The 26309-nt window shown below is 35.1% G+C and overlaps 1 protein-coding gene across 2 annotated transcripts in view; it reads left to right on the top strand.

The window, feature by feature from the left end:
* LOC110287368 (uncharacterized) overlaps nucleotides 1-23354 on the top strand; it is a 59279-nt gene extending 35925 nt beyond the window's left edge. For both annotated transcript variants that reach the window (XM_021154011.2, XM_021154010.2), the window contains exons 5-7: nucleotides 21625-21707; nucleotides 22356-22494; nucleotides 23232-23354. In XM_021154011.2, coding sequence (XP_021009670.1) covers nucleotides 21625-21707; nucleotides 22356-22494; nucleotides 23232-23354 — 345 coding nt within the window. The remainder of the gene's footprint in view (nucleotides 1-21624; nucleotides 21708-22355; nucleotides 22495-23231) is intronic.
* The last annotated feature ends 2955 nt before the right edge of the window (nucleotides 23355-26309 follow it).

Here is a 26309-nt window from a genome sequence, read left to right as displayed (position 1 = left end):
TCCTTTGGAACCTGCTGGGTATACAACTAAGACAGGAACACCCCCCCCCCAAATTCAGATTTAACCAATAGTGAACAATTCAAAAGTAAAGGGCAGGGACCCATTAGTCTCTTCTCATTCCTTGACTAATTGTTGATAGACAAATCTTATAGGAGCCTAGTGCAGGTAGGTAACCACAGATGGGAGAGAATGATTGCAATAGTCATGTCAAGTACAAATGATTACATTTTGCAGTGCTTTATATTATAGGTCTTAAATACTTCCTGCCCCACCCTCTGGAGTGTTACATGAAACTTAGAAAAGGTAATGCAAATATTTTGTTTTGAACTCAGTAAATTAACTGAACATTTACTTGTTTTCAGTATCTTGGACTGCCATGAGTCTCTATATTGCCACTGTTTGTTGTAGAGAGAGGTTTCTCTGATCAAAGCTGGGAGCAGCTTTTGGTTTTTGAGAATAAGCATAAATACTTAGGAAGGCACGTTGATGCCATGTCAATTTACTTATACTAGAGTAATGTTGTCCAACAGGGCCTGTTGCCTGTTAGCAGGGCCTAAACTGTTAGCAACACTTAAAGTAGAAGACATGGGGCCCCTTACTTGAGAGGACCTCAAAACCAATCAGAGAGCTGTTAGTTAACCCCAGTGAAGTTGCTATTGTGTAGGTGGGCCAATAATGACTAGCAGATTGGCCTTCTGCTTTTTGTTCTCCTGCTGTGGATATTTCCTATGACCAAAGTTGAGTATTGTTCTAGTTATGTTACTAATAACCATAACCAAAAGGAACATGGTGAGGAAAGTGTTTCTTTGGCATGTCTAGACTGCAGTCCTTCACTAAAGAAAACCAAGACAGAACTCAGGTAGTACAAGAACCAGGAGGTCATAAGTGAAGCAGAGATCATGGAGAGTGGTGCTTATTGTCTTGTTTCCCCCAGGTCACACTCAGCCAGCTTTCTTATGCAGCCCAAGAAAATGCCAATAGGTCAATCTGATGAAGGCATTTTCTCAACTGAGGTTGTCTCTTCCAAGATAACTGTGGATTAGGTCAAGTTGAGGTTCCCAAATAATGTATATATGAGATGTATGAATGTTTGTGTGTTTCTGATCATTTTATACTTTTGTTTGGATGAGTATCAGTTGCTTTATAGCTTAAATCATAGTCATGAGACTAATACTAGAAGAAATGACTCAAAACACGACTTGAAGATGACATAGTGTCAAAGAATTCAATAGGTATAACAGGCCAAGGCCCATGTTTCACAGATGTTACTCCTTACTATCACCATAACGGAATTCAGAGTTACCTAGGACAGTGTTCTCAACCATCCTAATGCTGCAGTCCTTTAAAACATTTGTTCTTCATGTTGTGATAACTTCTAAGCATAAAATTATTTTTGTTGCTACTTTATAATATTAATTTGCTATGTAACATATCATAATGTAAGCATCTGGCATTTCTGTCTTAGTTGACCCCTGTGAAAGGGTTATTTGAACATTAAAGAATTTGCAACCCATAGATTGAGCAACATTGACCTAGGAGTTCACTAAGGGACACTTCTGTCCATGTAGGTGACAGTGTTTCCAGGAAGGATTCACTGGAGCAAGGGATCCACCTTCTATGTGGTCAGTACAATCCTAAAGACTTGAGAGTAGGAATCAAGGGGTAAAATGAATAGGAGAAAGCCAGTTGAACACAGGGGTGTTCCTCATTTATGTGTTCTGGGCTGCCATGATGGGAAGAAACTTCTCCATCATACTCCCACTGCGTAAGACCCTGTCTCTCAATAGGCCAAACAAAGACCCAAATGGCCATGGACTGAGACCTCTGAATCCATGAGTCAGAATAAATTCATTGAAAATACATTTATTTGTCACAAAGACAAAGAGATGATTACTACAACATACATAGTTTGCATCACAAGTTCTGGTATGGTACAGCATTTAGGAAGAATAATGAAGTAAGTTGAAGTATGTGTTTAGTCTGAAAAGGATACAGCAACTTTTCAGCAGCAGTTCCTGAAGAAGTTGCCCTTTCTTAACTGAGTTGTCATCGCACCATTCTTTCAACAGTCACCACAGATATACTTCTCCATCCTCTTCCTTCCTCCTACTACCTACTAGCTGTTCTCAAGTGTTTAAGCCAGGGGTAATTGGTCAATGTATAAAGGACTTCATTTTATGAGTGTGAAAAAAGTTGATAAACAAAACAAAACAAACAAACAAACAAACAAAACCTAACCAGGACAGATGTCTTCAACAATACTATCTTATCCTCTAGTTCTAGCATGCAAACCAAAGAATTGACAAGAGCCTACATTGTTTTGAGGGCTTCTGGGGCCCCATGACCAAGTCCAGTGACAGGATCTCATCCTTGGGACTAGGGAAAATGTTTGATAACTCATTGTTTCTACGAGCAGTGCCATTAAGCCATGAAAGGAGTCATATATTATTACTTAGGATACAAGATCAAAAGTTTCCATAGAGATTTTTAATGTCTTTATCCTGGTTACTCCTCCCTACAACTCCATAACTCACCCCCCAAATCCCTGCACTCCCTCCCTGCTTAATAATTTCCAACCAAACTAATTACTTTTATCCATGCTATAGAGCTAGGATCCGTATATTAATGAGTATGTAGTGTTTTTCCTTCAGGGTGATGTCATTCAGAATAATATTTTCCTAGTACATCTATTTCACATCAAATGCCATATTTTAATGTTACTTAAAGCCAAATAAAATTCCATTATATATAATTATATCCCAGAATATATAATCAGTTGATGAACTCTTAGGCTCTATCTGCTTTTAACATATTATAAATAGAGCAGCCATGAACATAGATGTGTAGATATCTTGTAGTATAATAGAGAGTCATCTGTGTAGATGCCTGGAAACTAAGTAAGAAGGCAATTTTGATTTTAGTTATTGGAAACCCCCAGACTTATTTCCTAAGTAGCTTCATTAGTTATATTCCCAGTAAAACTGTATAAAGTCCTTTCCCCATATTCATACCAGTGATTGTTGTTACTGGTATTCTTAATCTTGATGAGGCCATTTAAACTTGGGTTATAGAATATTAAAGTATTTTTCATCTGTGTTTTTTCTGATGGCTAAGGATAGAGAACACTTAAAAAGTATTCACTGGCTTGTGCACTTTTCTTTTCAGACATACTTAGTCCTATAGCTCATCTTTAATTGGGTTGTTTGCTTTCTTGGAGATTTTTCTCTACACTAGGCATGAAATCTCTTTCATAAGTAGCTAGCAAAGATTTTCACCCATTCTGCCTCTTCATGTGATTGATAGTTTCCTTTACCATAGTTTTTTAAAAATTCCATGAAGTTCTATTTGTCATTTGCTTTCTTATTTCCTGTGTTACTAGAGTCATATTCAGAAAACTACTATCTATAATTATATGCTCAATATTGTAGAATGCTTCTGGCAAAAAAAAACCCATGTACATACATCAGTATAATAGAGGACTCACATATTAGTTCACACATCTACAGCTAATTAATTTTTGACAAAGATACCAAAAAATACTCATTGTGTAAAGGATAGCATTTTCTACCAATGGTGCTGGGAAACCTGGTTATCAATGGACAAAAGAATGAAGCTAGATCCCTCTCTCACCTTGCACAAAACTCAGCTTCAAATGAATAAGAGATACAATACTTCTCTCATCATCTAAATAAATTTAAAATATTTGAACTCCCTTACTAAAAATACTCAGAAGACCATAGTTGCTTTACTCACTTATAGTTTTTAAATAGTTTTAATTTATAGAAATCATGATTGCTTTCCCATTGTTGATCATATTTTATATGATGTTATTCTATATACCATGGACAAATATGAATTATTATTGTTCAGGTCAAGAGGACCTGAGTTTGATTCCCAGCACCCAAATAGTATCTCTTTACCATCTGTTACTTCCGTTCTAGGGCAGACACCATCCTCTTCTGACCTCTGTGGACATCAGGCCTGCACATAGTACAAATACATATAATGCAAATAAAACACCCATGCAAAGAAAACAAACATAAATGCATCTTCAAAAATGTATCTCTCATTTTTGTGTGGGATATGTATATACACATGTGTTCATGTCACATCGCATGTGTGGAGGTAAGAAAGCAAATTCAGGGCATTGTTTTCTTCCTTTCACCAAAGATCGCAGAAATAGGACTCATCTTCTTAGTCTTGTCCAACAAGCACTCTTACTGCTGAGCCATCTTACCAGCACTCACTCTAAATTTTATTTTCAATAATTTTAATTATATGTAACTAGTAAAAGTGGTGCTAGTGGCTACTATATTGGGCAAAACAAATATGGGCTATTCTGCATATTAAAATAATTTTCTCAATAACCCTAGCCAAGTTTTTGAGAAAAAAAAACTTTTTGCATGTGGTTTCATGTTCTTGGTTTTGTTGTTGTATTGGGTTCTTGTTTTGTTTTGTTTTGAGGAAAAAAAAACCCTTAAAGTTGGGTAGATAAGGAGGGGGAGAAGATCTGGAGAGACTTAGGGTAGGGGAGAATATGATCAAATGGTATATAAATTTCAAAGCTATTTTTAAATAATAAAAAATAAAATATGATCTCTTAAAGCGAGACATTGTTTTACAAAGTCTAAGTTTTTAAATATATATATATATGAAATTAATAATTTCTCAGTTCCTTTATTGTAACATGAAAACAAATCATCCCCAAATCTCAATAATCCATTGTTCATCTTACAAAATAGTAATATGATTCAGTAAAAGCTCACTGGAACATTTTTTTAACATACTCTATCATTCATTATCTCTTTGGAAGTAAAAATTTACCTTCCTTGCATATAAAATATGCATGAAAGAGCATTTAGCCACAAAATACAAAGAAACATGCCAAATGAGACCAAGTAGATATAATTAAGTAGCTTTCTTGCTTTTTGTATTCTCCTCAAAATAAATACATTTTCCAACCTTTGTGGAATTAGAGATGTTTATAAATATGAAGTCTAGTGTGGGGAAATATTAGAATTTAAAGCAATTGGGAAGAGGTATGTACAACTGTATTTTATGAATACTTCGATGAAAGTCATTGTTTATATATTAATTAGGGCCTATGCAGAGAAAAGGATATGTACTCACTAATAAGTGGATATTAGCCCAGGAACTTAGTATACCCGAGATATAAGAGACAATTTGTAAAACACATGAAACTGATGAAGAACGAAGACCAAAGTGTGGACACTTTGCCCCTTCTTAGAATTGGAAACAATAACCCATGGAAGGAGTTACAGAGACAAAGTTTGGAGCTGAGACCAAAGGATGGACCATCTGGAGACTGCCATATCCAGGGATCCATCCCATAATTAGCCTCCAAACGATGACACCATTGCATACACTAGCAAGCGTTTGCTCAAAGGACCCTGATATAGCTGTCTCTTGTGAGACTAGGCCGGGGCCTAGCAAACACAGAAGTGGATGCTCACAGTCAGCTATTGAATGGATCACAGGGCCCCCAATGGAGGATCTAGAGAAAGTATCCAAGGAGCTAAAGAGATCTGCAACCCTGTAGGTGCAACAACATTATGAACTAACCAGTACCCCAGAGCTCTTGACTCTAGTTGCATATGTATCAAAAGATGGCCTAGTCGGCCATCACTAGAAAGAGAGGCCCATTGGACATGCAAACTTTATATGCCCCAGTACAGGGGAACGCCAGGGCCAAAAAATGGGAATGGGTGGGTAGGGAAGTGGGGGGGAGGGTATGGGGGACTTTTGGGATAGCATTGGAAATGTAATTGAGGAAAATACGTAATAAAAAATATTAAAAAAATAAATAAAAAAAAAGAAAAAAGAATTCTCAAACCTGTTACACATTTTAAAAACTGCAAATGACATAGAAACATATTTGAAAAATTAGATTTTCATTGCTTTTTTATTAACATTATTACACTGTATAGAGTGTGATTGATGATAAAGGGAAGAATTATGTAGTAAATGATGTACTATCCCTTTTCACTTCTAGCTTTTGTACTTGTTAGTGATAATGTATTATCTACATCAGTGTGTGGCTGCCAGAATGGCCATAGGATTCTTGGATTTTTGTATTGGCTATTATGGTTAGGTGTCTCTCAAAGGTTCATCATATGTTAAAGCTTTTTATTGAGGAATATAGTGCAATTAGATCATTCAAGAAATGAGACCTAGTAGGAAAAGCATCATTAGGGATATTCTCTGGAATGGTTATTGGCACCCTACATAGTTCGTCTTTCTGTGATTCTCGGATCTTGATAAAGCAGTCTTTTGCTGTATTGCTCACTCACTCACATTGTGAGTGGTGCATTATCACAGTCTCACAGGAAAAGGGGAAAATTATTCGTGAACAGAAACCTCTGAAACTGTGAGGAGATATAAACCTTCATTATTTTTAAGATGATTGCCTCAGGTATTTTATTCCAATATCAAAATGATAGCACATCCATTTATAGATTGAATTTGATCACACAATTAACTCACTCACACAGCAACTTAACTCAGGCATTAGAATGGAAAAATATATCAATCTTTCCCTGTTCCAGTAGTAAACAAGGAAAGTTTTTAAATTCTGCTAGTTTTGCTGAAATATTCTGTCATTGAATATATTTTATAATTTTGTTGTATTTTGAGATTTTTTTTCATTTTCTTATTAGATATTTTCTTCATTTACATTTCAAATGCTATCCCGAAAGTCCCCTATACCCTCCCCCCGCCCTGATCCCCTACCTACCCACTCCCACTTCTTGGCCCTGGTGTTCCCCTGTACTGGGGCATATAAAGTTTGCAAGACCAAGGGGCCTCTCTTCCCAATGATGGCCGACTAGGCCATCTTCTGCTACATATTCAGCTAGAGACACGAGCTCCGGGGGTACTGGTTAGTTCATACTGTTGTTCCACCTATAGGGTTGCAACTCCTATTTACTTTCTATAGCTCCTCCATTGGGGGCCCTGTGTTCCATCCTATAGATGACTGTGAGCATCCACTTCTATGTTTGCCAGGCACTCGCATAGCCTCACCAGAGACAGTTATATCAGGGTCCCTTCAGCAAAATCTTGCTGGCATATGCAATAGTGTCTGTGTTTGGTGGCTGATTATGGGGTGGATCCCCTGGTTGGGCAGTCTCTGGATGGTTAGGGAACAAAATAATCATGGAAGGAGTTTGAGATTTTAATATTAACAACATCCCCCCTTCTCTTTCCATAATACCTGTATCCTACTTTGTCATCATTTGAATTTCTGGCATCCTTTTCTTTAATTATTGCATATACACTTACATGCATATACACATATTCTTTAATATACACAATACAATGTGTTTAGACCACATAGTGTTATTTGCTTGTGTATTTTTCAGGGCTGACCATTTGGTGCTGAACAACCTAATGTTGGACTCATAAGTCTGACTTTTTCAGAGATGTTAGTGTAAAGGAGGCAAAGCAAGATTTTTTTGTAACACAAGTACATGAATGCTGCTTGCTAAGATTTGAAATTCAGTTTGTGCATATCACACTGACGTGTATATTGGACATTGCATCCAGACAACTGTCAGCTATACAGCATGATCAGTGCAGCTAGTTGCAGGATTTTATAAGTAAACAGACAAAAAAAAAAAAACAGCTTGTGTCTTCTTTAATCATTTTTTTTGTGAGTTGCAGATTATTCTTATATTTACCTATCACAAAACTTAAAGGGTTGATTGCCAATCTCATTGGTAGATATTAACAATATAAAAGTATAGGTCATGGGACTGGAAAAAGGATTCGGTGGTTAAAAGATCTTGCTATTCTTCCAGAAAGTACATCTCTAATTCTCAGCATCCACATGCAGTCCATACCATTTGTAACTCCAGTTCCAGGGTATTTGACACATGAACTTTGGACTCCATGGGCATCATGCACATGGGTGGTACACATACACATATGCAGTCAAACAAATCCCCTGTACAAATGAGAAAATTAATTTTAAAAATTAAATTTTATGCTTTAATTTATTTATACTCAGACATATCCTGCTTTTGTTGTTGTTTCTGTTTGTTTGTTTGTTTGTTTGTTTTGAGACAGGGTTTCTCTGTATAGCCGTGGCTGTCCTGGAACTCACTCTGTAGACAAGGCTGGTCTTGAACTCAGAAATCCACCTGCCTCTGCCTCCCAAGTGCTGGGTTTAAAGGCATGCACCACCACGCCCTGGCTAGACATATTCTCTTATGAAGTTAAAATAAGCAATTATGACGTCAAGTTGAAATTTTTACACATTAGTTTTATATTAATAAATCATTTTAAATAGTCCATTCTACTTATTCTATTGCATATACTTATGATAAGGATGAGATAGATTAGATTATAAGATATGAAAATTTAGATACACAAGAAAAGATACAAATGTCTTATGAACTCTTTGTTTCTCTAGAAAAGTCTTTTTAAAATGAGATGTTTTCTTTGAAATGTAAATGAAAAGTCTTCTTCTAATAAACAATTTTTATCTATGTGGAGCTGTGCTGAAATTAACAAAACAATTTTAATTACAACTTTTCTAGGATGACTAAAAATGCTCAGGAATAAATTTCACAAAAGCAAAAGGTACTGAAATAAAGTTAGAAAGACCTTATATTATATCTTGGGTTTAAATTATAAATTAGTTATAATTTATAATTATATTATGGTTTTAAAAACCTCAATGATGTTCTCTTAGGTTTTCTGTTGCTGTGAAGACAGACCATGAGCACAGCAACTCTTATAAAGAAAATATTTAATTGGGGCTGGATTGCAGTTCAGAGGTTTAGTTCATTATTGTCATGCCAGGAAGCATGGGAGCATGCAGGCAGACATGGTGCTAGAGAAGTAGCTGAGAGTTCTACATCTGCAGGCAGCAGGAAAGGAACTGGCTTGAGATTTGAGACTTCAAAACCTACTCCATAGTCACTCTTCTCCTCCAATAAAGCCATACCAACCTCATCAAGGCCACACCTGGCTCATAGTGCCACTCCCTATGAACCTATAGGACCATTTTATTCAAACCCACAGATGTTAAGATTGTTAACAGTCTTCAAATACATATGCAGATTAAATGCAAGGTCTATCAAAATTTCAATGGTTTTACAGAAAGATAAATTTTTACCCTAAAATATATATTTCAAGAATAGTCAATAATAGCCAAAACAATTTTGTAAAAGAGGAAGTTGGAGAGCTAATTAACAGTATAGGGTAGCCTTTCTCACTGACCCAGCTAACATTTATTTATCTCTATTTTATATATAAAAGTCATTCTGGTGGGGTAAGATGATATCTTCTTGCAGTTTTGACTTGCCAATAATTTTTGTCACTTTTATTTGACTTTGTTAGGAACTTAAATCTATTCTTTTAAAAAGTACATATTTGTATATCTTCCTGTTTTTTAATTTGAGTTGTATATTTTGTTTTGCTGCTTGATGTTAAATTGAGTTGTATATGTTGTGTTAGTTTATAAAAACTTTATTTTGTTTTTTAGAGTATAATATAATAAAAATATAATAAAAATCTCCCATATATTCCTCTTTATTCTCTTTCAAATTCATGGCATCTTTTTGCAAGAATTGTTACATGCAGATAACTTTTTTCCAAAAATAAAATGCTCATTTTGTATAATATTATTTGTATGTATGTCTTCGGTACTGACCATTTGGCATTGGATAGCCAGTTGACGTGGTCTCTTCTTCCATTCTAAACATTCCTTGGTTGCCTGTGTAGGTTGCTTTGTGTAGACCTGAGGCCTTATGGGCTTTCCTCTGTCCACTTTGGCATGTCTATTGTTGTGGTGCTTGTTCAGTTTATATTTAGGCAATCATATTTGGTGGGCCTTTATGGGTCTAGTTTCTGATATTCTCATAGTAAACTTCCTCAACCTCTGGCTCTTTAAATCTTTCCACCTCTTCTTCCACAATGTTATTTGAACCTCAGGTACAGGAATGGTTTTGTAGATGAATCAGTTGGGATCAGTCTCCACAACTCCTCATTTTGATTGATGTAATTTTTTGTAATGGTCTCTATCTATAGCAAAGAGAAATTTCCTTGATGAGAAGTAAAGACTATACTTATCTCTAGGTACAAGGACAAGTAAATATATAAATAAAGTGTGATACATATATTTAAATATATATTTATATATTATTGTTGATGTTTGGGGTTATGCTTGATGGTTGATCAAAGAAGAGAGAGCCACTGCAGGATAAAGTTAGGCTTTAGCCTCTGAAGGACTGAGCACTGACAGCTTCCTAGAAACTCTTTTTATTGTTATATTAAAAGGCGCCTTTATCAAGTCAATTTCCGCATACCAAAACTTCTTATCTGATCTAGGGGTTATCTTGAAAGACCCATCGCCTAAGCAATTCTCAGTCATACAAGACTCCCTGGTTTCCCAGGCCTGTCTCAGGACTAAGTTATGCAAAGGCTCTGAGAATCCTTCAAATGAATAAGCGTATAAAATGTCAGATAGCAATTACCATCACTCTAGATTCTTGCTAAAATCCTGCTACATATTATATTACATATATAATATTACATCTTATAAATTATATATACATATATATACATATACATATATATATATGTATATATATATATATAAGAAAGAAATACAATGGTAATTCTTTAGCCATGTAGGAAAAGAAAATTAAGTCATTTGCATGAGAATAGGAGGAGGTAAAAATCATCATACTAAGCTAAGTAAATCACACCCAGGAAGATAATTTTGCATGCATTTTATCTTAGATAGAACCTAGGTGATACATCAAAAACATATACATATGGCATGAAAATAAGAAGAGGTCTACGTGAGAAGAGACAGAGGATTAGCAAAGTGTGGGATGGGGTATATAAGAGGGTCACTGGGAGTCAATCTGTCCAAAGTACATGATAAACCTCAGCAGAAATCTCATTATGAATGCTCATTGTTTTATACAACAACTACATATTCATACAACTTGAAAATCAGTTAGCTATAAATGCTCAGAGATAGTTCCTTGCACTCCATCCTGATTCTGTCTTCTGTGGGTTTGCTCTTGTACAAGTGCCAATGATATGATTACAATGGCTACACACATTCCACAGAAAGTATGTGGTAGTTCTGTTGACTAAACTCTGGTCATCAAGCTTGGCTGCACCACCATCTCACCAGCTACTTTGTATTATGTTTAAAAATCAGGCAGTGTTGTGTTGCCCATCTTGTTATTCTTGCTTAGAATTACTTAAGCCATTTGAGGTTCTTTTGTGGTCCTGTTGAAGAAGAGAATTACAAGATTTTTTTAAACATGAGTAATATTAATGATCTTTAAAAATAATTTGTGGCAATGATGAAAGTATTAAGTTGCAGGTTTCAAAGCACAATCTGATAAATATAGTTCATGATAATCTATTGTATGTATTTTGGATGTCTAGAAAAGAACCTAAATATTTCAGAAAAAAATCATGATAAAGAAACAAAAGCCTTATTGATCCTGATTTGATTAGTATATTTAACATATGGGCAGTGCCCATTACATGCTATATCTCATAAATATGTTCAATAAAATGACAATTTTGAAAGTTGAAGGATTGATATTTCTGAATACCTTCCTGTGGTTTGAATGATGAAGTATTAGGCATATTGTAGGCATAGAAACCAATACAATAAAATTGGCAATTTTAAAACAAACCTTCACATTTGTAATCAGTTGGTATTAACAAGGATGCCAATGAAACTTGGTATGAGAAATAGACTAAAAATCCTGATGAAACATTATCTGTCTATATCAAAAACCAGAGATTTATTTTTATTTGACTGTATTCCCTATTCCCATTTGTATGTATTTGTACTTGCACTGATATTTGTCTGTGAGTGTATGCCACACATGTGTGGATGTCCACAGAGGCCAGAAGAGGATGCTGGGTATTCCAGAGCTTGACTTACAGGCAGTTTGCCACCTGGTTGTGGATAATAGGAATCAAACTCGGGTCTTCAGGAAGAGCATCAAGTCTGCATATGCAAAAATAAACCAGTCATCTGTTTCATATCATATACAAATTAACTTAGAATTGGAAAACAATCTAAACATAAGAGCTAAAAGACAATTTTTAGTAGGTTACAGTTACACATTTTCTTGGCTTATGTAAATAACCCAATTAAAATTTGACAGTCTCTGAATAAATTTTTAGTAAGTAATATGTACAAATGAACAATAAATGTATGAAAAGATACTCATCATCAATAGTTATCAGAGAAATGAGAACTGGTACTATAATGTGATAATATGCTGGCACTCAAGGGTAGATAAAATGAAAGAGAAAAGAAAAGTTTTAGTGAGGACCATTTTAAATTGGAATTTTCTTGCACTGTTATTTGGAATGTAGCCTAGCACATCTGCTTTAGAGAAACATCTTGGCATTTACTCCAAGAGTTAACCACAGTGTTACCATAGGACCTGCAATTCTACTTGTAAGGATAGAACAAGGAGAATTGGCTACAGTCCAATAATATTTTATTCAGGAATGTTTATAGCAAACTCAAGATAGACAAACTAAGGAACCGAAACATCCATCAATCAATAGAAACACAAAAGTGGCATATTCTGATAATATCATATGCTATTAAAAATAGGAATTCTGATATATTTTATGGAATTGATGACACTTGAAGACATTGCAGTATGTGAAAATGCCAGTAACTTACATTTTTCATAATTCCACAATTTCCAGCGATTCCACAGTCAGGAAATAGATTGATAATTTTCTAGGGCAGGAGTATGGAGTAAGATTTAAGAAGAAATGATGGATGAATGCTCATGAGTTCAGAATTTTGTTTTGGAGATGCTGAAAATATTCTACAATTTTACTCACAACTACCCCATTCTCTGACTATACTGAAAACAACATTGACTTTAAGTGGATGTGTTCTATACTATCTTAACAGCATCCTAATAAAACTGCTTTTTTAGAAAAGAGTGATTGCAAATGTCCAAAAACCTTTCACTTTTACATTTCATGTTCCATCCCTTTTATAATCTTTATTTTTATGCTTTGAGTGTTTTGCCAGTGTGCATGCTTGTGCAACACATGCATGCATTGCCTACTGAGAGCAGAAGAGGGCGCACGATCCCATGAATGAAGTTACAGTTTTTTTTTTAATTTTTAATATTTTTTATTACGTATTTTCCTCAATTACATTTCCAATGCTATCCCAAAAGTCTCCCATACCCCCCCACTTCCCTACCCACCCATTCCCATTCTTTTGGCCCTGGCATTCCCCTGTATTGGGGCATATAAAGTTTGCAAGTCCAATGGGCCTCTCTTTCCAGTGATGGCTGACTAGGCCATCTTTCGATACATATGCAGCTAGAGACAAGAGCTCCGGGGTACTGGTTAGTTCATCATGTTGTTCCCCCTATAGGGTTGCAGATCCCTTTAACTCCTTGGGTACTTTCTCTAGCTTCTCCATTGGGAGCCCTGTGATCCATCCAATAGCTGACTGTGAGCATCCACTTCTGTGTTTGCTAGGCCCCGGCATAGTCTCACAAGAGACAGCTATATCTGGGTCCTTTCAGCAAAATCTTGCTAGTGTATGCAATGGTGTCAGCGTTTGGAAGCTGATTATGGGATGGATCCCTGGATATGGCAGTCTCTAGATGGTCCATCCTTTCATCACAGCTTGAAACTTTGTCTCTGTAACTCCTTCCATGGGTGTTTTGTTCCCAATTCTAAGAAAGGGCACAGTGTCCACACTTTGGTCTTCATTCTTCTTGAGTTTCATGCGTTTAGCAAATTGTATCTTATATCTTGGGTATCCTAAGTTTTGGGCTAATATCCACTTATCAGTGAATACATATTGTGTGAGTTCCTTTGTGATTGGTTTACCTCACTCAGGATGATGCCCTCCAGGTCCATCCATTTGGCTAGGAATTTCATAAATTCATTCTTTTTAATAGCTGAGTAGTACTCCATTGTGTAAATGTACCATAATTTCTGTATCCATTCCTCTATTGAGGGGCATCTGGGTTCATTCCAGCTTCTGGCTATTATAAATAAGGCTGCTATGAACATAGTGGAGCATGTGTCCTTCTTACCGGTTGGGACATCTTCTGGATATATGCCCAGGAGAGGTATTGCGGGATCCTCTGGTAGTACTATGTCCAATTTTCTGAGGAACCGCCAAACTGATTTCCAGTGTGGTTGTACAAGCTTGTAATCCCACCAACAATGGAGGAGTGTTCCTCTTTCTCCACATCCTTGCCAGCATCTGCTGTCACCTGAAGTTTTGATCTTAGCCATTCTGACTGGTGTGAGATGAATTCTCAGGGTTGTTTTGATTTGCATTTCCCTGATGATTAAGGATGTTGAACATTTTTTCAGGTGCTTCTCAGCCATTCAGTTATCCTCAGGTGAGAATTCCTTGTTTAGCTCTGAGCCCCAGTTATTAATGGGGTTATTTGATTTTTCTGGAGTCCACCTTCTTGAGTTCTTTATATATATTGGATATTAGTCCCCTATCTGATTTAGGATAGGTAAAGATCCTTTCCCAATCTGTTGGTGGCCTTTTTGTTGTTGTTGTTTGTTTTGGTTTTTTTTCCTGAGAACTTTTCCATCCAGACTACAAGTTCTGTGACATGTCTATCTCTGTGTTTGCACCATTAAAATATATAATGGGGCTAGAGAAAAGTATAGTGTGGATAATAGGGAAAGTTATAACCTTATATTAAGAACAGTCTTTGAGACAATTTCAATGGAAAGCTATACCTCACCAGGCATTGAGCTCAGGATTTCACAAATCTTATTTAATTATCACAAGAGAAACCTCTGTTGCTGATACTATTATTCATACTTTGAAATAAACAATAAAGTAAACACCTGAGACTCAAATGATTAATACAGAACTTGCACTCAGATATTGGAAACATATGTGATCTCCTAAACAATGAAAAATTGATGTGGTGATAAATAGACTCATTCTCGCAAGTTTTGTGTTTTTTTCCCTTATCATGGATCTGAAAGACAATTATTTTAAAATGATAGGCAATATTTACAAGAGAATTTTACTTTTATAGAAAAATATTTATCATTTCAAAATTGTTTAAAACAATTTTATATTTAGTTACATTAAAATCTTTGCATAAGGCTGCATTTACTTTAGGTGATACATGTAACAATTTCTTTTCTTTTGTATATTACTTTTATATTTTTACAGTCCAGCCATTGCCCTTCCCTCTCCCACAGTTCCTCATCTAATTCCTCCTCCCCCTGTCTCCAAGAGGATGTCCCCACCACACACCACACACCTCCACCCCACAAGACCTCCCCACTCCCTGGGGCCTCAAGTCTTTCAAGCATTAGGCCCCTTTTTTTCTCACTGATGCCTGACCAAGCAGTTCTCTACTGTATATGTGACAGGGACCTCGGACCAGCTACTGCATGCTGCCTAGTTGGTAGTTCAGTGTTTGAGAGATCTCAGGGGTCCAGGTTAGTTGAGACTGCTGGTCTTCCTACAGGATCTCCTTCTTCCTCAGCTTCTTCCAGCCTTTCCCTAATTCAACCACATGGGTCCTTGACTTCTAGTATTGAAAACAAGTACATGAAATTTGTGCTGTCTCTTTTAAAAACCCAAGATACATAGTCTCTTTATTAGGTGTTATGTAGTGGAAGAAATTGTAACATGAATAAGATGAGGCACTTAATTAACACAACAGTTATAAAGTGTGCACCATTCACTCTTTCTACTCTAAAGTACCTTCAGGGTGTAGCAGAGAAAGCAAACAGAGGTGACTGTATTTTAATGGACCTTACAATACATACATAGCACATATTTATGTGGGCAAGTGCATGCATGAATACACTCATGTGAGTGTAATTTTGATTTTAGAGAGAAGAAAAAAGTTTTGGCCAATGACTGAAATACATGTATACATATTTCCTCACTGTGGTCAGAGAGAATTTCCACATAACAAAGAAGACTGTAAATTAGGAAGAATGATCTTATGAGATTCTGATACTATTTTGCTGGTTTTACAAGAGACATCTCTAAGATTTTATTGTGTACCTGTGTATACCTGATATATTTTAGGTTTTCCTCTCACAGATATATTTTAGCTCCATTTATATATGCTTTATGGATTTTCTCAGTCATGAAAGTGAATTTATCTCTAAGTTTCACAAGCCAATTGGCATATATTAAAAAAATATGGGAAAGGTGGGCGTGTGGCTTGCCGCGATCGTATAGTGGTTAAATTGAGGCAAAACACATCAAAGGAGACCTAAGGTTATTATTCGGGGGGAGGGGGGCGTATTACTATGAAGTAAAAACAGGAAACAATTCCATTCTGGCTTTTGGTTTAATCCTATCATAGATGCTTTAAAACTACCCTTTTCCTTTTTCCATTTCTTTAACTTATTTATTCTCTGGGTAGATGAACACTATTCACTATATTTTATATACTTGGTGCTTAATTATTGTGAGTCTTGAAAATGGAAGAGTAAAAGAAATGTGGATATGCTAAATGTTCAAGTAAAAACTAATCAAATTTCATTCTGAATGCTTTTTTTTTGATTGGTTTCTTTTTTTTATTAAAATTACTAATAGTAACAAAGATTTGAGTAAAAATTTTGTTCCTGATTAATATTCTTTTATGGAAATGAGATTCCTATACACAATGAGATTTTATTAATCTGTAAATAAAAGTGAAATTATGAAGGTTGCAGGTAAATGGACAGAGCTAGATCGAAAACATTATACTGAGTGAGGTAAACCAGGCTCCAAAAAACAAATTTCACATTTTCCCACTCATATTTGAAACCTAACATTATTTATGTTTGTGTATTTAACTTGCAGTGCCAGTGGATGTCAGGAAAGTTTAAGGAGAAGAAAGATCTTAAGAGAGTGGGGAATAGAAGAACATATGTGACATGAAGGAGAAAGAGGAATAATGGGAAAGGAAGTTGAAATGGTGTGAAGTATGAGAGAGGAAGAAAGAGAAAGAACAGGAGGTAGAATAATTAACAAGGAATTTGAAAAAGTCACATTCAGTCCTACTATATTAATTACATGTATATTTACAGAACAGTCTGATTGGATTTACTCTACATTGGGGATAATGCTCCTCACATAACCTATAAATTGTCAAATAAAAAGCCTTATACGGGGCTTGAAGAGATGATTTAGCAGCTATGACCACTTAATGCTTTTGTAGAGGACCTGGGTTCACATCCTAGTACCCACATTGGGTAGATTACTACAAATCTCCTAGCTCTAGGAGATGAACACATTCTTTTGGCTTATGCAGTCAACTTACACACACACACACACATTATCTATCTATCTATCTATCTATCTATCTATCTATCTATCTATCTATCTATCTATCTATCTATCTATCTATTTATCTATCTATCTATCTATTTATATCTATCGAAGGGGGAAGTTCAATGTCAGATGTGGCCCATCACCCCTTGAATTGTTTGTCAGAAATATTTCAAACCCACCATCTTCTTCAAAATATGCAGGTTATAGATGTTGCTCTTGGTTGCCCACAAGAACCTGGTGGTCTGACCCTTTGCTAAAGGCATTGCGTGCTTTGGTTACAGTATATAGACCATTCAATTTGGTACTGAGAAAGAAGCTTCTTTCCTGCCTGCTAGATATCCTAGGGTGCTTGACAGGCTGACAGAGCAAAGAAATCAACAGCCATGCCAGATGTTAACTCTGAGAGTTACAATAACAACTGGTGTGCCTAGAAATGACTATGGTTGCAAGAGTAGCATGAATGTTATGGGGTTAGCCAATCATTTTATGATTGAATTTATGGAAGAACTATATGACCTGTACTGTAAATCTGTCCAAACACTTATGGCTGGGGAGCTTACAGACTCTAGAGGTGAACCTAGTATTCTTTTAGTAAATGGACATAGCATTTAAATGCCCTCTAAATTTATATTTCTATACTCATAGATTAGTGGAGCAGACCTCATCAGAGAAGTTTCTTTGTTCAGTGTCTGGCAGTGAAGGAAGTTAATGGTGAAAATCGCAAATATTTTAAGTACACAAAACAAGTATCTATGGAGTGATGAGCTATAAATAAGACGTCTCCATCATACTTCCTTTCCCCAAAGCTCAAATACCATCATGGAGAAGAGAACAGAAAGATTCTACGATACAGAGAACTGGAGAGAAACAGGGTCTTTTGGACATGACACACCATTACACTCATGGATTCATGGTAGCAGTGATTGTCTGTAGAAGGCCAGCACAAGATCAATTCAATCATCTTTCCAGAGTGAAGGAGGAGAGACTCATGAACTCCCACTACTAGCTGAGATAGTACTGACAATTGATGGTTTTTGAGGTAGGAAAAGTCAGTTTTATCTAAATCTGTACTATCTGGTGGGTCAACCCTGCTCCCGTATGTGACCCTATATACTTCAGCACATGGGCAATACAGATTCAACCTAGTCTGGTTACTGAATATAACAAGATAGGCACAAACCTTAGAGGAGTTAGGATAGATCTAGGAGGAGATATGATGATTAGTAGGAGTGAATACTATCAAAATACATTGTATGCATGTATGAAAGTCTCAAAGAATTAAGAAAATAGTTTTAAATTCTCTTCATGAGGACACAGAGGTATCAGAGGGCAATCAGAATGGTGTAGAAGTAAAAATAGTAGACTAGTTTTAATTGAAATGCCAGTACACCTTCTTTATTCTCAGACATTCCTTTGTGTGTGTGTGTGTTTGTGTGTTTGTGTGTGTGTGTGTGTGTTATACTCTCAGGTAGATATTTTTAAAATGCTATTAAGGTACTTGGTTACAATATAAGGATTTCAGACTCTATGAGGGAAGAATCAACGTTATTATGTTTGGTCCTTAGCATAAAATATATAGTAAACTATATTACATACTCTCTAATTCATCCAACAAGATTCTGATACATATGACTAAAACTGTCCTTTATACTTAGTTTTCAAATATCCAAATTTAGGTTTTATCCTCATGGGCAATCTAGAAGTGAGCATATATGAAATAAGGCAATTTCAGATTGTGAGAAAAATATATAATTAAAACAGGATGCTGCCTCTGGGTGTGGGCAGGGTGGAGGGAGATTGCAGCACAAAATCCATTCCCTGGTGTAAGTGTTTATCTGACATCAGTGGGAGGGGAGGCCCTTGGTCCTGTGGAAGCTTGTTGCCCCTAATGTAGGGGGATGCAGGAGCTGTGAGGCAGGAGTGGGTGAGTGGGTGGAGGAGTATCCTCATAGAGGCAAAGTGGAGAGGGTATGGGGGTTTATGGAGGGAAAACTGGGAAGGAAAATATCATTTTAAATGTAAACAAAATATTAATAAAAAACATAACAAATAAACAAAAAATCAGAATGCTGAATGATGACTTGGAAATTGGAGATATTAATTGTTTCCAAAAGTTAGGGATAACTCAATGAAGAAGTATTTGAATTAGATACTTAGAGAAAAATCTTTATACATAAACAATATCAGAGAAAGGACTTTCTGGAAAAAAAAGTAGCTATAAAAATGGGGGTATCATGTTCAAAAAAGGAAACTTACCATGGATGAAAGGTTGAAGAAGCATGTTGGATTTATAGGATTTAGGCAACAATTCAACTGCATTGACAATTTAAAAAAAGTTATCAGTAAAAAAATTTTTAAAAAATCTTTATATATATATTTGAATACACTTATATGTACAATTTTTGGTAACTATAAAATAATAAGATTACTTGAAGTGTTTTTTAAAAACAGAACCTCACGGTCATTTCTTTCTTTCCTCCCTCACTCCTCTTCTGTATTGATCTTACTTCCCCTTCCCATTTGGAGCCTATTTCTCCATTTTTCCTTTTCTACTACCTGCCAGCTCCCTTCTGTTATTCCCTTCATGGTTCCTTTACACATTAGTGGTTTCAGTGGTTGCTCCATTTTGTATACAGGACATCTGAAGATGTAGAACTAGGAAAAGCAAGTGAGAGAACATGTGGTATTTGTCTTTCTGGGTCTGGGTTACCACACTCATTATAATTTTTAAAAAGTGAGATTATTAACTGAGGATAAAGATCACAAAGAATGATTTGGAAGTTTGAGATTATAAGAACATAAGACAATTGTAGTATAGGCTGAATAGTGCTTTGATGTCTCTGAAGTTTCTGGGTTTTGTTTTTTCAATCATGAATTTTAAAAGATTAACTACCTCTGAGAAATTCAGATTTTGTTCCCCATGATGCAGTGTTCTTCTGGTTCCAGGTATTATTTTCATAGAGATGGCTTGTATTATATAAAAGTTGGGGAATCATCATTGACATTCAGGAAGAGGAAGTGTAGAACACTTCCTTGTCTGTGGCATTCAAAAGATAGGCTCTTAGGCTATTGTAGTTACATTAGATGTACCTCCACATCTTAATGCATATGACTATTTGGTTATTTTTCATAATATTATCATGAATTTCACTTTAAAATTTTTCTTCTGTATTTATGAAAGAAACACAAATGATATTTATGCTCTTTGATTACTTATTTAAATGTTTAGTGTGGTAGCTCCTATACCCTTGTACCCCTGAAGGATTCTTCCACGAGGATCTTTCTTTGTTATTTGAAATCAGTGAGTTAGGCTACAAATTGATTCATGGTGTATTTGACAAATGTACTCTCTCTGCATCAATATGAATGCAAAACAATGAATTCCTATTGTTGAATATATCAAATTTTTATGAAAAATTTTTATGAAAAAATGTTTTTCATGGAGAAAGTAAAACCCTCATGGATCATGATGTATATTTCACAGCATCTAACCATCTCTATGTCAAAGTACATGTATAGTTTATAGAGTCTCATTGTCAAATTAGATGTATCAAAGTGGCTATTTAAAGTTATCCTTAATTTTTAAATTGTTGTCTGTCTAAATGGCCACAGTACAGTGTTGTACCTGCATTCATAGATAAAGTGCTTAAAATAATAGGTTTGTGTAGAGTTAGATCTACTATACATGCTTCATTCACATCTATACTAAAATGTGAATTTCTTTCTACAAATCCATACTGTTACAAGTTAGCCCTTCTAAATTCATTTGAGGTATTTTGGTCTTTGAGTTCAAAGTGTTAATCAATTGATTTTTCATGGATTTTCTTTTTTATTTGCACAATAGTGTACTATAGCTCTCTGATGCTGTGGTTCTGTATTCAACGGAAATTTTCTCTCCCAGAGTTATTTTGTCATAAAACTGCTGTATCTATGAAGTTTTTCCACATTATGACAGTTGAAAGATGGGCTTAAATTTAAGCTTTGGTTAAAAAGTGTTAATGCTTAGATTGTGTCTGAAATGTAACTCCCATTTACACAGGTTCAGAATGCCATTCTGTATCACTAGTTAGGTGACAGGTAGATGATAGTGACCAGAAGGCTCAATTAATAGATGCTTGCAAACTTCCTAATATTTTTGCTTACTTTAGTTCATATGTCATTTTGTAGGAAGTGGTTTAACACTATCATGATACTTAGATATTAGCATGGAGATGCAAAGTGAGTTATTATAAAACTATATTTCACATTTCCTTAAAGTCATAACTAACCTCTTTCTTTCCCTCTTAAAAAAATTCCCTGTGCAGAATCCATGGAGCTTATCAAACCCAGAAGCTTTTTCTAGAACTTCTTTTTCTCCATCATCACAATTATCCAGAACAAATTCCAAGTAAGCCATCTTATCCTATAAAAGGGAACTGCAAAGTACAAATACTGAAAAAGAAAGATGAGAATTTCTTATTTGGAAAGAATTGCTTTAGACAGTTTAAATTTATTTATTTATTTATTTATTTATTTATTTATTTATTTATTGTTGTTTTGTTTGATTGGTTTTTGGATAGGAGGCAAATTTGCAGAGAGAAACAGACATAGTTAACGATAAGACTGTTTCCAACTGTAAATATTTATATAATGGTATTTCTGACAGCATAAAATATAGCTCTTTAGCATATTTCCTGAGGAAAAATTCAGAAATGACCAAAATTAAACTTTAGAACATTAAATGCTGTACATCCCCATTTATCTAAGTATCACAACTTCTTAGGCATTCTGAGAAATAACATAGGGACTATTTCCTATCAAGCCTCTAGGTTTTGTAATATGATTAAAAGAAAGATGGTTTTAGTACTTTCTGTCTTATGAATATACCATTATGTCATTATGCTTCTTGGTTCAATCTAATGACTTCTGCATAACTTCATTTGCTTCATATAGAATATTGTCATAATAATCTATAATATAATACTTTAGCATTATATACTTTAACAATTTATGCATATTTTATATTTTAAAGTATTATGTTTTATTCTTAAAATAGCTTTATTGCTCAAGAACACAAAGAAGACCATCCTTACAACTCTCCATATCTTAACTGGAATGCCTCTCCAGGACCAAGTAATCCTGCAGTAAACTATGGAAACAGTCATTTGTCAGCCACATATGCAAAGCCAAACTTTGTATGTAGAAAACCTTTCTGTTTGTGGTTATCATCATTATAATTACAGTACAGATAACATAGTGAATAATAGAATTCATTATGCTAAAATTACATAATAAAATCAGTACAAACAAAGGCTTAAAGTTTATATAAATTGCTATATCTACTATTTCAGTTTGTATAATGGGCTTAGGAAATGAGAATCAAAGATATAGAATACATGATATAGAATAGGTATTAATGCATATGTAAGTACATGTAACATGTTTTGTATTCGTTTGTGTACTATAATTTATACATAAAATATTTAAATTGGCAATTATTAGAAAGGAGATTTGAAATCAATGAAAACTGATTAAATGCAAGGAGACTTATTCAGGGATGTATTAACATTCATCTTGTACAGTAACAAAATAAACTTTGATAGTATTCCAAAACTACTTATTTTTCTTAAATACATATTATTCAGCAATGCTTGCTTCTTTTAGTGAATACATTATCAGTTGCACAGTATCAAAACTAGTTTAGAGGAATAATAGTACAGGTATTTAGTGGCTATTTAAAAGCAACTAAAATTCATTTACTGAAAGAAATACTTTATTGATTTAAATAATTATGGACTTATTATGATAATTAAACATTTTAATTAAATAACATAGCATATGCTTAATTTTCTAATTCAATCCCTATCTAAGCAAGGTTAAACATTTTATCAAATGTCATGTAATTACTTTGACATTTTCAACTTCCTTGCAGGATTTTTCCACATCCGGGGTCTCACAAGCAGCATATCCTCCAAAAGAAAAGAAGTACTCGGTTTATAAAGAGTCAGAAATCCCTTACAAAATTGGCCGTGCAAACATGATATCCAACTACTAATATCCCCATGGAAAAAAATAAATGTGTGTAAATCTACATACACCAATCTTGTTATATACCAAGAAAACACTACAAATATGATTTCCATGCTCTACATACCTTGTTTTCTTATAATTATAATTGTTTTCTTTATGTCTTGAGTTTTTTTTTTTCTTTGCTGGCCCCTCCTGATGACCATAATGCAAAATTTTCATTTCTTCTATTCAATTCCATTAATTCATCAGATGCAGATATTTGTTATCTCCAAAATTTGGCACAATACCTGGGTATTTATTCATGGAATTCTTTAGTATGTTCAGTGAAATGAAAAGAATATCCGTTGCAAACTGTTTATAAAATAAATAAATAATGATGAATAAAGGCACTTACTGGCAATTCTGATGACCTGAGTTCAACCGCAAGATTCATGGGGTGGAGAAAAAGGTGGGAAGAAATTTGGGAGAAAGGAAGTGTTAACCCAAATAGAAGGTGTATAAAATTGCCATGTGAAAACTACAATCTTGTTAGGAGAGGGGTAGTGGTGAAGGGAATCCTGGAGGACTGAATAATGCTGCTTCTAAAAACCATGGGTTTTTTTTTTTTTAAGCAAAAAATTCCAGTGGTGGCTATAGAATATCATCTTATGAGCTCTTTGTCAGGGAGGCTTCAGAGCTCCTCACCCAATACAGGCTCTTAGCATTCCTCTTGGTTACCTACCAGAAACTAGTTGATAAGAACCTATTGCTGAAGACACCACACACCTTTGTTTCATAATATAGAGAAAACAAGTTGGAAATGAGCTAGAGGCTTCTTTCATGCTATATAGTTGTCATAGTATTGAAAGATGTTGTGTAAGCTACTAAAGAAGTAAAAGTTTCAGTGGTCTTATTCATCTATGAACTCCACAAACTACAAAAAAAAAAAAGAAAACAAAAACAACCTTCTAGATGTGTCAACTGGTGCACTAGTGGCACAACTGTTATGGGACTAACCAACAAATCTCTGGTTTTATATAAGGCTTCATCCACAAGAAGTAATATGTGTAAGGTCTTTACCAATGAACCATAATAGAGTAGTCCACTTTGCATTACTTTTTGAATCAGAATTCCATATCTAGTATTTTTAAAGTTTGGATACAACAGTCATTTGCAGTATCATTAAATAGCATTGATTTTTTTTTTACAAAGTTGTTCATGCTGATCTCTGAGGGATTACTTATCCCTGTGGTATTTTTCATAAATTTTGAGCAATTATCTCCTTTTATCTGTTGTTATGCTTTTATTTAAGTAGGTATTTTGAATATTTATATTATTTGTTTTTATATCATTGAGACACTTTATCCACACGATTTGTGATACTTACATTCTAGAAAATTTGGAGGACTTGGCAAGTACTTCCACGTATTTTGTTTCTGTTTGTTTGCTTGTTTGTTTTGTTTTTACACTAGAAGAGGGATGCTATAAGTACGGCAAGCTTGAAAATATAAGAGGTGTCAGATGGGGCCAAGAAATTCAGAAAATGTCATAAAGCCAGTAAAGGAGATATCAAGTTCTCAGTTTCCTTGTCTGTAAAATGAATGTGTTAACCTTCCAATTTCATTACAAATAATATGGTTCTTGCATCATCCAAATCTTGAATGGATGACCCAAGAAAAGGAGTCTATGTAATTAATAGGGTAGTCAAGATGATTAAATGAAGATATGACATACAAAGTACTTAAAACAACTCAGAAAAGGGTAAGTATCCAATAAGAAACATGTGCAAGATTCTACTATAAAAATGAGGTTAAAGTAAGTAAAATGCTGTGGACAGTGGTCTATAATGTAGCTAGAAGAACAATTAGAATTTAGGAACCTGTGCATCTGGACCAGGGAGCAAAATCTACAAAACAAAAACAAGGTCACAAAAGGCTGCTATCAAAATCTCTGGTGAACCAGAGTACAAACACAGATCAACAACAAGAGACAAACTAGATATTGGGCCAATGATCCTTTGGGGAAGAAATTTCTTACATTTATAGTGCCTGGAGTTTAAACTAGAAACCTTAGAATAGTTTCCCACATGCTGGCAGGCTTGGCTCTATAATAAAATATAAATGACTTGAAAATAATGAATTAAGTGGCTATTCTCAGTAACACCTTTAATCTCAACACTCTGGAGGCAGAGGAAGGCAGATTCCTGAGTTTAATGCTAGCCTGGTGTACATAAGGAGTTCCAGGAAAGTCAGGGATACATACACAGACCCTGAATCAAAACAACGACAAAACAAAACAAACAAACACAAAACAAACAAACAAACACCAAGAAAATGGATTAAGGAACCAAAATAGCTCTAGATAATGATAGTCCTCAGATTTTTGTCAAGGAATAAAGATGAATTTGGAAAAAAAAACTATTACATAAATATGTTCTGGGTGATGCAAGAACTGCAAAATGAACAGGTCTTATTTCCAAAAAGAAAATAATTTTCTTCCTTTTTATAAAGGCCCAAGTGAGGATGTTTCAGTCCCACTTAGAAGGGGGAAGGAAATAATCACTAATCACTCAAGGTAGAGAGAGAGAGGGACCTGGGTAAGAGAGAGGAGAGGCGAGGGGGAAAAGAGAAATGGATCAGGTATGGGGGACAGGAGAGAAGCCCAGAGGGCCAAGAAAGTGGCGATAAGCAGCATTGGAAGTGAGAAGTGGGGGGATCCTCTAGAAAGTACCAGAGACCCAGAGGTAAAAGACTCTAAGGACTCAATGGGGGTGACCTTAGCCAAAATGCCCAACACTGGGGAGAGGAAACTCAAAGACTCTACCTCTAGTAGATAGACAAGGCTCTAAGTGGAGGGACAGGACTACCAACTCATAGCCAAAATTTCTGACTTAGAACTATTCCTGTCTAAAGAACTACAGGGACAAAAATGGAAAAGGGACTGAAGGAAATGTGGTCCAATGACCTGCCCAACTTGCCATCCATCTCATGGGAGGATGCTA

This window comes from Mus caroli, unplaced genomic scaffold, assembly GCF_978045245.1.
Source record: "Mus caroli unplaced genomic scaffold, Mus_caroli_1 scaffold_5, whole genome shotgun sequence".
Taxonomy (NCBI): Eukaryota; Metazoa; Chordata; class Mammalia; order Rodentia; family Muridae; genus Mus; species Mus caroli.
The sequence above is the reverse complement of the archived record's forward strand: the minus strand, read 5'-3'. Positions and strand labels throughout refer to the sequence as shown.